The sequence below is a fragment of the Kogia breviceps genome, chromosome 2, assembly GCF_026419965.1.
Source record: "Kogia breviceps isolate mKogBre1 chromosome 2, mKogBre1 haplotype 1, whole genome shotgun sequence".
In the NCBI taxonomy this organism is placed as follows: Eukaryota; Metazoa; Chordata; class Mammalia; order Artiodactyla; family Physeteridae; genus Kogia; species Kogia breviceps.
Window position 1 is genome coordinate 141,241,056 of NC_081311.1, and position 12,748 is coordinate 141,253,803.

Sequence of the window (12,748 nt, forward strand, 5' to 3'; positions counted from 1 at the left end):
CAATTAAGCTCTTTAATTCCATGTATCATAATTTATAGAATGTAGAGTGTAGAGTTAGCCACCATGTCTAAAAACTTCCAAAAGATTGATAAGTTTCTAGTTATGAAAGAAACCAATACATCCTCATTAAAAGAAGCAGACAGCATTTTTTTAAAAATCCCTGATTAATCCCCATCTCCAAATTGCCTCTCTTAAAAGGAGCCACAGTTAAACTAGTTGGTTATGCTTCTGGATGTTTTCTATGTTTATATCAAAATACACTTTTTTATACAAGTAAAATAACATTATAATGTTGTAATTTATTTTTTAACCAATTATATAGTATTTTTCCAAGTCAGTACATATTAGCCAGCCCCTTTTGATGAATGTTTAGGCTATTTCCAATGTGCCAGTAAAATTAATGCTGCCTTGAACATCTTTGCTTATTTATCTTTGCATTCTTGTGCAAATAGTTTTGTAGGACAAATACTTTTAGGTGGAACTACTACCTCAAAGGATGTACAAATAGAAACGTGTTAAATTTTTTAAATTGCTAAATTGCTTCTCTAAAAGTACTAGTTTACATACCTATGGGTAGTGTATGAGAATTAAAATATGGAATGTGCAAACTGTTGGTGCTGTACATCTTAAGTTATTCCTCTAACAGTAGTTTTCAATATGAGCTGGCCTATTTTTATTTTCTTTCTTTTATCCATATGAAAGTCATCTAGCTGGATAGGGGGTTCTGGATAATTGTTCTGGGAACTGAAACTCATACACCACACCCCCACCATTTGCACTATGAGCTAAACAAATGAGTTAACTAGCTATTCTTATTTGTCTGTAGAGATGTATGTATTTTGAAATAAAGACACATCAAGTACCTGCATTTTTCTTTTGGATCTCAAATTTCCTACATCCACTTTCTGATAACCATCTTTTTAATACCATGTTTATAAAATATATAAAAAAAACCCTTCCGGAGGTTTCAAGACACGATGGCAAAGTTTACTAGTCCATATGCAGTTGAACCTGTACCAAACATACGGTTGCTAGTTCATTCCTAACAGTGTAATATGGCCTTTTTCTATGGAGAAAAATGCCTTTTCCAAATTTCCTATTCTAGAGTGAATGGTATCATACTAATACCACCTCATATTAATATAGAATTTTACAATTTACAAACCTCTCTCCTAAATTTTTCCATTTGATTTTCACAACAACTCAATGTAATGACTGGGAAAGTTATTATCTCCACTTAATAGATGAAACAAGGTCACACAATCACGAAGTAGTAGAAATGAGACTAGTAGGGCACTGAACTTTCCACACCACTATGCTGCCTCCTTCCTATACATGAGGACAGCAGATTCCTTTTGCAGAAATTGTATTCTATGGTGGTAACATTCACTTCCTAAATCCCCTCTAGAATAAGGTAAAATATAAATTGAAAAGAGTGGGAAAACCCTACAAAAATATTTTTTCCTTTTTGGTAAGTTTATTACTACCTTTCTGAATGAAATCATTCATTTAGGTTTTAGGTAAACTAGCTAAACATGTATTCTGTGACATTTTTAATAAATATGTGTGAAGAGTTCTAAGACAAGGACAATTTAAAACTGTAACCTCAATCCTGCAAGCAGATCATATGAAATATTAGTCATACAATATATAGGTTTCATCGTATTTCTTACTCATATTCATCTTATTTCTTATTCATATTATCATGTTTCAACATATTTCTTCCCTACAACCAAACGTAAAGTCACATAAAGTCATAAAATCTGTTTCAGATTTGCGACAGTTAAGACAAATTCCTCTTGATTTCTTATTTTAAGGATCATAATTGCCGGTCAGCTATTGACCCATCTACAGGTAAGGTGGTTTTGGAAAGAAATGCTGAATCTTGCCATTTTGAAAGAATGATTATACAAAAAGATTGTTTTCCGTTTTTGATCCATAATGTCTGTCATTAGTGACAACGATTTCAGTTTTCTTCTTAACATTATGATCGTAATTTCTTATGTTTCATTAAAGCTTAAAGAAAAAGGATCTGAGCATTCTCAGTACCTTTTCTGATCTTTATCTTCAGGAGGGCCATCTCCATGTAGCCAAATACTGAGCTGAGTATCTGGAGAACTGGGTTCTTGTGTAGGCTGTACACTGAGTGTGAATTTGGGTAATTTCTCTTTTCTGGGCTTTAGTTTCCGCATCTCTAAAACGAGGAAGTGTGTTAGTTCTAGATTATCATCCCAAGGGCCCATTTAAGCTCTAGTATCACCATTGTAAAACCTATTAACCAACATTTGTTGAGACAAGGCATTCTAGTGTACAGACATCATGGGAGTATTTGTGGATACCTAAACAGTGGCTTATCCTCTGGGACAAATAGTTTCAGCAGCTACTAAACGCTAACAAGCCCTATGGCCCAAATCAGGTAGCATCCTGTGATGTGGTTTACGCCACTAGGACTTGAGAGATGTAGAACCAGAACAGTTCTGGTCACCTACCTAAATTATTACTAGGTATCAATTTCCTTACACTAAATTGTTGCCTCATAACCTTAAAATGCGAAAGCTGAGTACCTAGATATCACACCGTACACATACTGTTAAAAAAACATAAAAGAAAAACGATGTTAAACAACTATTTACCGCAAAACTAGAAACAAATAAAATACGGGAAAATTTCTCTGGCAACTAGAACTCAATCCCTATATTTTACCTGTAAAACTAAGGCTGAGGTGTTTGGGGGTTTTTTTGTTTTTGTTTTTTTTGCGGTACGCGGGCCTCTCACTGTTGTGGCCTCTCCCGTTGCGGAGCACAGGCTCCGGACCCGCAGTTCAGCGGCCATGGCTCACGGGCCCAGCCGCTCCGCGGCATGAGGGCTCAGGTGTTTGGATCTACTGTCCAGGCCAAGGGAAAAGTTTTTCTAACAATCTCCAAAACATCGTTAAGGTGGAACAGAAAACTGCCAGAGGTATATATATAATGCAAATCAACCCCAAAGAAACTCTCCTCGAGTCAACAGCATCTCAACTGAGAATACCCGTTTGCGACCTCCACCTCCCCCAATTCAAGCCTCACAGGCAGACTGTGCTGGCCGTGGGTACGCAACCGTCCGAGCCTTCCCAGCCGTGTTAGCCCCGCCTCTCGAGGTGCTTCCACCACCCCGCGCCTCAAACCTCGTCTTCTCATTGGCCAGCACCAGGCCAGGGGTGGGCGGGGGAAATGCGTCAGAAAGTGTGCTCACTTCCGGCCAGGGAGCGCGCGGGTTGATTCGTCCTTCCTCGGCCGCGGGTGCTCGTAGCTCGGAAATGGCGGGTAAGTTCCCGGGAAAAGTTTAGCGAGGGGAGGGGTCGGGCAGGTTTGGGAAAGAACGCCGAGACGGTGGTGACAGTGCCTGCCCGGAACTTTCGGGCTGCAGCCTGGGTTCTAGAAGGCCTGTTTCAGCCTGGAAGCGCGGAACCCTCAGCTCAGCTCCTTGTCCGCCGACGTTCGTGCCCCCGCCCCCAACGGCTCGGGGTTCTGCACCTTCTTCGGGGAACTCGGCCCTTAGGAGGGCCGAAGAGGCAAGGAGAAAGCGTCGTGATTTGGGCTTGTAAGGTGCCAGGTGTCTGGACGCCTGTTTCTCTTCTCGTTCCCTTTACCTACTGCTGCCTCATCCACTAGTCTGGTTCTGTTCCCGCCAGCTGATTTTAATGCTCAGACTCTTCCAGGTCTCTCTCCGCCTTCCACTACAGTCAGCTTCTGAACTACCGTATTGATGTCTTGCCCTGCACTAGGGCTCTCATTTGAATCTTGATTGACTCCGTAATAGTCTACTGAATGTCTCACACTTTCGTATTACTAAGATCTATTTAGATTTCCTTTGAGAGAGAGACAGTGAAGCATTCTTCCTTAATCTAAACTTCTCTTTTAGGGGGTGTCTATTTTAATTTTCTTGTGTTTATTCTATTCACCTTTTCTTTATTGAGTCTCTTCAGTTCACAACATTTAATAACTAATAATTGCCATTATTCTGTACGTTTATAAAGATTGTTTTGTGTTGAGTATATGCTATTTTTTTTATCCATTTACATCTTTTGAAGTGATGGACAGTTTCTTTTTCTTTTATCTTTCCCCATTGTCTTTATGAGTAGTCTCGGTACACTTATGGATGTGCTGGATACACAGGCTATATAGCATGAGCTCTACAGGTGTTTAAGGAAGGCCTCTTCTACCAAATAGAGACTGTAGGATTTGGGGGTACAGTGGTACTATAAAAGAAGAGGGACATGTGTATTGCACAGGGTGTAGTGTTATAAGAATTACACCTAAATTCGAGTCTCAGTCCCACCGTTTAGTAATCGGGTGCCCTTTAAGCAATCAAACCTCTTTCTTTTTTAAATTTTAATTTATTTAATTTATTTATTTTTGACTGCTTTGGGTCTTCGTTTCTGTGTGTGGGCTTTCTCTAGTTTCGGCTAGCGGGGGCTACTCTTCGTTGTGGTGTGCGGGCTCTAGGCGCACGGGCTTTAGTAGTTGTGGCACGTGGGCTCAGTAGTTGTGGTTCGTGGTCTCTAGAGTGCAGGCTCAGTAGTTGTGGCACACGGGCTTAGTTGCTCCGCGGCATGTGGGAGCTTCCCGGACCAGGGGTTGAACCTGTGTCCCCTGCATTGGCAGGCGGATTCTTAACCACTGCGTCACCAGGGAAGCCCAACCAAATCTCTTTCTAACCGAGCTTTTGAATATGAAATGGGGCTGATAAAGTATCTACTTGTCTTATAGAATTGTGGGGATTAAACTAATGTATGATTTGTTGCTTAGATTATACATAAATGCCTTGAGGTGGGTTCTATTATCTCATTTTTATAGATGATATTTGAGATGGGTTCTGTTATACCATTTTTATCCATTAGGGTCAGAGAAACCAAGTAATGTGCCCTAGTTCACAGATCTAGTAAGTAAATAGTGAAGCCTGGATTTGAATCCAGCAATTCTGACTCCAAACCATTAAACTATACTGCTTCAAGTGTTCCCCACATTCTGTATATGTGTGTTTTAACCGCTTACTGAAGTTTGCGGCATGTCATTGTACCCCATTTTTCATTTCTGCTCATGACCTTTTTCTCCTGAATTTTTCCTAATTTTTATGATCATTTTGTCAGGAGATTTATTGTCATCTTTGCTTGAAAGTTTCTCTTCATAATGGTTTCTTCCATTGTCAATTATTATATACTTGATGGGTAGCCACGTTGTACTAAAACCATTTTTGTTATTCCAATAGCCTATGACTTCATGCACATGGTTACAAAAATTTTGCTAATACAGTGAAAATTTTCTTTCCTAACCCTTTCCCCTTTCCTTCTCTTTATCCTAGAAGTAACAGTGGTTACTAGTTTCTTGTGTATCCTTCCTGAGATAATCTTTCTCTGCATTATTAGTTGTTTTCTTTTTAACATCTTTATTGGAGTATAATTGCTTTACAGTGTTGTGTTAATTTCTGCTGTATAACAAAGTGAATCAGCTGTATGTATACATATATCCGCATATCCCTTCCCTCTTGCACCTCCCTCCTACCCTCCCTATCCCACCCCTCTAAGTGGTCACAAAGCACCGAGCTGATCTCCCTGTGTTATGAAGCTGCTTCCCACTATCTATTTTACATTTGGTAGTGTATATATGTCAGTGCTACTCTCTCACTTCGTCCCACCTTACCCTTCCCCCACCCCACATTCTCAAGTCCGTTCTCTATGTCTGCATATTTATTCCTGCCCTGCCACTAGGTCCATCAGTACCAATTTTCTAGATTCCATATATATGTGTTAGTATACGGTATTTGTTTTTCTCTTTCTGACTTACTCTAGGTCCATCCACCTCACTACAAATAACTCAATTTTGTTTCTCTTTATGGCTGAGTAATATTCCACTGTATATATGTGCCACATCTTCTTTATCCATTCATCTGTCGATGGACATTTAGGTTGCTTCCATGTCCTGGCTATTGTAAATAGTGCTGCAGTGAACATTGTGGTACATATCTCTTTTTGAATTATGGTTTTCTCAGGGTATATGCCCAGTAGTGAGATTGCTGGGTCATATGGTAGTTCTATTTTTAGTTTTTTAAGGAACCTTCATACTGTTCTCCATAGTGGCTGTATCAGTTTACATTCCTGCCAACAGTGCAAGAGGGTTCCCTTTTCCCAACACCCTCTCCGGCATTTATTGTTTGTAGATTTTTTGATGATGGCCATTCTGACTGATGTTGAGGTGATACCTCATTGTGGTTTTGATTTGCATTTCTCTAATGATTAGTGATGTTGAGCAGCCTTTCACGTGTTTGTTGGCAACCTGTATGTCTTATTTGGAGAAATGTCTGTTTAGGTCTTCTGCCATTTTTGGATTCGGTTGTTTGTTTTTTTGATATTAAGATTCATGAGCTGCTTGTATATTTGGGAGATTAATCCTTTCTCAGTTGCTTCATTTGCAAATATTTTCTCACACTCTGAGGGTTGTCTTTTTGTCTTATTTATGGTTTCCTTTTCTGTGCAAGTTTTTAAGTTTCATTAGGTCCCACTTGTTTATTTTTGTCTTTATTTCCATTTTTCTAGGAGATGGGTCAAAAAGGATCTTGCTGTGATTTATGTCATAGAGTGTTCTGCCTATGTTTTCCTCTAAGAGTTTTATAGTGTCTGGCCTTACATTTAGGTCTTTAATCCATTTTGAGTTTATTTTTGTGCATGGTGTTAGGAAATGTTCTGATTTCATTCTTTTACATGTAGCTGTCCAGTTTTCCTAGCACCACTTATTGAAGAGGCTGTCTTTCTCCGTTGTATATTTTTGCCTCCTTTATCAAAGATAAGGTGACCGTATGTGCGTAGGTTTATCTCTGGGCTTTCTTTCCTGTTCCACTGATCTATATTTCTGTTTTTTGTGCCAGTACTATACTATGTTGATTACTGTAGCTTTGTAATATAGTCTGAAGTCAGGGAGCCTGATTCCTCCAGCTCCATTTTTCTTTCTCAAGATTGCTTTGGTTATTTGCGGTCTTTTGTGTTTCCATACAAATTGTGAAATTTTTTGTTCTAGTTCTGTGAAAAATGCTATTGGTAGTTTGATAGGGATTGCATTGAATCTATAGATTGCTTTGGGTAGTATAGTCATTTTCACAATGTTGATTCTTCCAATCCAAGAACATGGTATATCTCTCCATCTGTTTGTATCGTCTTTAATTTCTTTCATCAGTGTCTTTTAGTTTTCTGCATACAGGTCTTTTGTCTCCTTAGGTAGGTTTATTCCTAGGTATTTTATTCTTTTTATTGCAATGGTAAATGGAAGTGTTTCCTTAATTTCTCTTTCAGATTTTTTGTCATTAGTGTATAAGAATGCAAGAGATTTCTCTGCATTAATTTTGTATCCTGCTGTTTTATCAGATTCATTGATTAGCTCTAGTAGTTTCCTGATAGCATCTTTAAGATTCTCTATGTATAGTATTGTATCATCTGCAAACAGTGACAGTTTTACTTCTTCTTTTCTGCTTTGGATTCCTTTTATTTCTTTTTCTTCTCTAATTGCTGTGGATAAAACTTCCAAAACTATGTTGAATAATAGTGGTGAGAGTGGGCAACCTTGTCTTGTTCCTGATCTTAGAGGAAATGGTTTCAGTTTTTCACCATTGAGAATGATGTTGGCTGTGGGTTTGTCATATATGGCCTTTATTATGTTGAGGTAGGTTCCCTCTATGCCTGCTTTCTGTTGTTGGTCTTTTTTTTTTTTTTTTTTTTTTTGCGGTATGCGGGCCTCTCACTGTTGTGGCCTCTCCCGTTGCGGAGCACAGGCTCCGGACGCGCAGGCCCAGCGGCCATGGCTCACGGGCTTAGTTGCTCCGCGGCATGTGGGATCTTCCCGGACCAGGGCACGAACCCGTGTCTCCTGCATCGGCAGGCGGATTCTCAACCACTGCGCCACCAGGGAAGCCCTGTTGTTGGTCTTTTTAATAGTTGATCTGGAAGTACTCTGGGTAGAATTTTTTCAGTATTAGAAATAAAATGCTATCTTGTAATTGTCAAAGGACATTGTCACCTTGATTCTTATTAGAGCAGTAGCATCCTTTTTATATTTCTTTTAAAAAGGCTACTTAGGTATAAATCCTAGCAGGTAATTTATATTAATATTAAATATTCAGAAATATCAATAGTCTGTCATTTTAATTATCAGCTTTACTCATTTATGTAAAGCAGGTCTAGTTCGCAAGCCTGTATCTCAAATGTGATTTTTTTTTCTGTTTTATAATGAGACAGTCATACTCAGTACATTAATGTAGGAGTATATGGAGATCTGTGATCTGTTAGCATGTTATAAGTCTTACCTTTATTCCAGTTCTAATAAGAACCCTATTTGTAGGTTTGACTAATTAAACCACTTCCACCTAGACTTTTCAAAAACCTTTTTTCTTAGGATTTGGTGCTATGGAGAAATTTTTGGTTGAATACAAGAGTGCAGTTGAGAAGAAACTGGCAGAGTACAAATGTAACACCAACACAGCAATTGAACTAAAATTAGGTATGTATGCCTTTTCTAAGTAGTATTATGTGTGTACTGTGTGTGTATATATAATCTTTCTTTTTAAATTTGAAGTAGAATTTTATGTAAGAGCAGTTTATTGCAGTCATTTGTATAGTTATTGAATTGTTTTTACAATTTAATGTTTAGTTTTCTACACTTATTGAACACATTCAGATTTTATTAAGTCTTGGTTTATGTCATGATGTAGGTAGATGTTTGAGATATGGCAGAGTTTACATATAGAAAGTTCAGTGTGGCAAAAAGTGACAAGTATAAGTGGTCTCGACCTCTTAAAAATATTTACTTTTACTTATTTGCTTATAAAAATAATAGAAAATAAGTGTTGGGGAGAATGTGGGGAAACTTGCATATGTTCCTGATGGGAACATAAAGTGAGGCAATTACTTTGGAAAACAGTTTGGCAGGTTCTTAAAAAGTTAAACATATATATTTGCCATATGACTCAACAATTCAACTCCTAGGTATCTACCCAAGAGAAATGAAAATGCTTGACCATACAAAAACTTGTACATGAATGTTCACAGCAGCATCATTCACAATAGCCAAAAGAAATAGCCCAGATATCAGTCAGCTGGTAAGCGGTTAAACGAAGTGTGGTATATCCATGTGATGGAATACTATTTGACAATAAAAAGGAATGAAGGTCTGATACATGCTACAACACTTAAAGCAGTTGAGTTTATGGTATGTAAATTATAAGTCAATAAAGCTATTTAAGAAGTAATTGTAAGCTAATGAATTCTGGTTCCATCACTTTCCATTCCTTAGGTTTCTCATCTTTAAAATGGAGTTAATATTACTTACTGTATAGTGGTTGTAAAGATTAAATATGAGGTTAAATACAAGTAAAGTGCTTAAACAATTTGATTTAGAAATTCACAATAAATGTTAGCTATTATTATTTAAAACAGTACAAACATAACAAATACAAAGAAAGTGACACATAATGGTGCCCTGACGCCTCACTAAAGAGGTAATACTGATCTGAGTTTTTTTTTTCTTGTACATACATTAATTTTCTAAAACCAGGATACTGTTGTAAGGCTGTTTTGTTATTTAGCTTAATAGTATCTTGAGGGGCTTCCCTGGTGGCGCAGTGGTTGAGAATCCGCCTGCCGATGCAGGGGACACGGGTTCGTGCCCTGGTCCGGGAAGATCCCACATGCCGCGGAGCAACTGAGCCCGTGAGCCATGGCCGCTGAACTGCGGGTCCGGAGCCTGTGCTCCGCAACGGGAGAGGCCACAACAGTGAGAGGCCTGTGTACCGCAAAAAAAAAAAAAAAAAAAAAAAAAAAAAAAAAAAAAATAGTATCTTGAATATCATTCCTTGTAACTATATATAGATCTACCTCATTCTTTTAAATTATGTAATATAGTATGACTGTATCATAACTTATTTAAGTATTCTCTGTTGGAAGATGTGCTTCTCCTCTTTTGCTATTAAAAGTAATTCTCCAGGGCTTCCCTGGTGGCGCAGTGGTTGAGAATCCGCCTGCCGATGCAGGGGACACGGGTTCGTGCCCCGGTCCGGGAAAATCCCACATGCCGCGGAGCGGCTGGGCCCGTGAGCCATGGCCGCTGAGCCTGCGCGTCCGGAGCCTGTGCTCCGCAACGGGAGAGGCCACAACAGTGAGGCCCGCATACCACAAAAAAAAAAAAAAAAAAAAAGTAATTCTCCAGTAAATATTGTTGCATATGTATGTACCCACTTGTGTGAGTGATCTGTAGAGTGTGTGGCTAGAAATTGAAATGCTGGATCAGAGTTTTTCACCTTCAGCACTATTGACATTTTGGGTTAGATAATTCTTTGTTATTGTGTACTTTGTAGGATGTTTAGCAGCATTCCTTGTCTATTAACTAGATTCCAGTAACATTCTCCTTCAGTTGTGACAATCAAAAATGTCTTCTGACGTTGTCACATTTCCTGAGGGTTGTGTGTAAAATTGTCTCTGTTTAAGAACCACTGTGCTTGGTTAAAGGGTTACAAACATATTCTACTTTAGTAGCCGTTGCTAAATTGCCTTCCAAAAAAGTACCTGTGCTTACACCAGAATTTGAGATCGCCTTTTTACCTATACCCTGGTCAGTGTTGCATATTATCATTAAAAAAAAAAAAAAGCAGAACACCCTGCCCCTGTGATGGGTGAAAAATAGCTTCTTGTTTTAATTTGCAATTGTAGTGAAAAACACGTAACTTAAAATTTACTGTTTTTTTACCATTTTTAAGTGTACAGTTCTGTAGTGTTTAGCATTTATACTCACATTGTTGTGCAACTGATCTCCAGAACCTTCTCATCTTGCAAAATTGAAACTCTGTATCCCTGTTTTCCCCCCTCTTGTTAGCCCCTTGCTAACACCTTTTTACTTTCTGTTTCTAGAATTTGACTACTTTAGATACTTTTTACTTTGTTTCTAGAATTTGACTACTTTAGATACCTCATATAAGTGGAAGCATGCAGTATTTGTATTCTTGTGACTGACTTATTTCACTTAGCATAATATCCTCAAGATTCATACATGTAGCCTAGCACGTGGCAGGAATTCCTTCCTTTTAAGGCTGAATAATATTCCATTACATGTATATACCACGTTTTATTTATCCGTTCATCTGTTGATGGGCGCTTGAGTTGCTTCCACCTCTTGGCTATTGTGAATAATGCTGCTGTGAATAGGGGTGTGCAAATATCTCTTCGAGATCCTGCTTCAAATTCTTTTGGATATATACCCAGAGGTGGGATTGCTGGATCATATTGTAATTATATTTTTAATTCTTTGAGGAACCTCCGTACTGTTTTCCATAGTGGTTGCTGCTCCATTTTACATTCCCACCAACAGTGCACAAAAATTCCAATTTCTCCACATCCTTGCTGACACATTATTTTCTGAGGTTTTTTTTCCCCCCACAATTTTTGACCATTTTTTGATTTGATAATTAAAATTGATTTTTAATCCTAAGAGAAGTATATCCTTTATATTCTAGAAGAATCAGCCCTTCTTTGGTCATATGTTGCAAGTACTTTTTTCCCTGTTTTGACTTTTGGTGAGTTTGTTATGTAGAAGTTAAATTTTGTATCTAGGGAAATTTCTTTTTCTTTTATGAGTTTTCACTGTGTCTTATAAAAAGGTCCTTCCTGCTCTAAGATTATGAAAAGGTTTATCTATTGTTTCTTTTAATAATTTGTTGATTTTTTTTTCTTTTTTTAAATTGAAACCTTGGAATCTTTATCTTAATAAGGCATAGGGTAGGAATCCAGCTTTATACTTTTCTGGATGGTTTAGTCAGTTATCTAGCTGCTGATTTGTTTTCTTCAACAATTAAAATTTCTTTTTTAATCATACTAAAGTATTATATATATTCTTGGGTTTACTTTGGGGCCTTTTTTTTTCCCCCTGAGCCATCAGTGTACTGTTACAATAAATGTTGTGATTAGTATATGGTGTGACTAGGTCCCACTCATTTCTTTAAGAGTTTTCCTAAGTTTTCTCTAATGTCTTCTTCTAGGTGGACATTTTATCAAGTTCCAAAGAGATGTTTGGTTGATTTTTTAAAAATTAAGATCCTGTTAAAATTTAAGTTTAATATGGGGAGAATCAACACCTTTACATTGCTGAATCTTCCTTTCTAATAGCAAGAATATCTTTCTGTTTATTCAGGTCTTTTTTTATGTCTAGCTGTGGAGTTTTAAATTTTATGTACAGATGATAAACATTTCTTAAGTTTATTCCAAGGTATTTCATCTATTTTACTGCTATTATAAATGGGATGTCCTCGCCATTATATTTTCTGTCTTTATTGTGTATGGGAGAACTATGGAAAATAATTCTTAATATATATCTTTTTCCCACATCAAAATCTAGTTTACATAAATTTTATACATATTTGACAGAACTAAAATTGACTGGGTTATTTGGTTAGTCTAATCCCTTACAGTCAGCAGCAATAATTTGCTTCCCTCAAAACAACCTTTCTTCCTATCTCCCTCTTTCCCTTCCCCTTCTACTTTCTCTGGAGAAATGTTTATTGAAACCTACCATGTGACAGGCATTGTACTAGACACATGGGATAACTTTAACTCTTGACTGCATACCAATAATTCCACTAAGGTTTATCCCAAGATTCTTCTCCCATAGCAAGCTATTTTCACTTTGTGTGTGAGGGATTGATAGGCACACTTTTCCCACACGGGTCCAGTGCTCTGGGG

General features: G+C 37.8%; 2 protein-coding genes across 8 annotated transcripts in view; one reads left to right on the forward strand and one right to left on the reverse strand.

Moving 5' to 3' along the window:
• The window catches only part of SLC25A12 (solute carrier family 25 member 12), a 180,402-nt gene that overhangs the window by 110,047 nt on the left and 57,607 nt on the right, over positions 1 to 12,748 (reverse strand). For 2 of the 6 annotated variants that reach the window (XM_067026306.1, XM_067026310.1), the window contains exon 2: positions 2,050 to 2,194. The exons of 3 other annotated variants lie outside the window; for them this stretch is intronic. The gene's annotated coding sequence lies outside the window, so the exon portion shown is untranslated. Of the gene's footprint in view, positions 1 to 2,049; positions 2,195 to 2,703; positions 3,073 to 12,748 lie in introns of those variants that run through there. One more of the 6 variants, XM_067026307.1, reaches the window with a different exon arrangement.
• The window catches only part of HAT1 (histone acetyltransferase 1), a 50,401-nt gene continuing 40,872 nt past the window's right edge, over positions 3,220 to 12,748 (forward strand). Inside the window, exons 1-2 of one of the 2 annotated variants that reach the window (XM_059055596.2) lie at positions 3,220 to 3,302; positions 8,418 to 8,522. In XM_059055596.2, the coding sequence (XP_058911579.1) occupies positions 3,296 to 3,302; positions 8,418 to 8,522 (112 nt within the window). In that variant the 5' untranslated portion in view covers positions 3,220 to 3,295. Of the gene's footprint in view, positions 3,303 to 3,332; positions 3,580 to 8,417; positions 8,523 to 12,748 lie in introns of those variants that run through there. The other variant, XM_059055597.2, reaches the window with a different exon arrangement.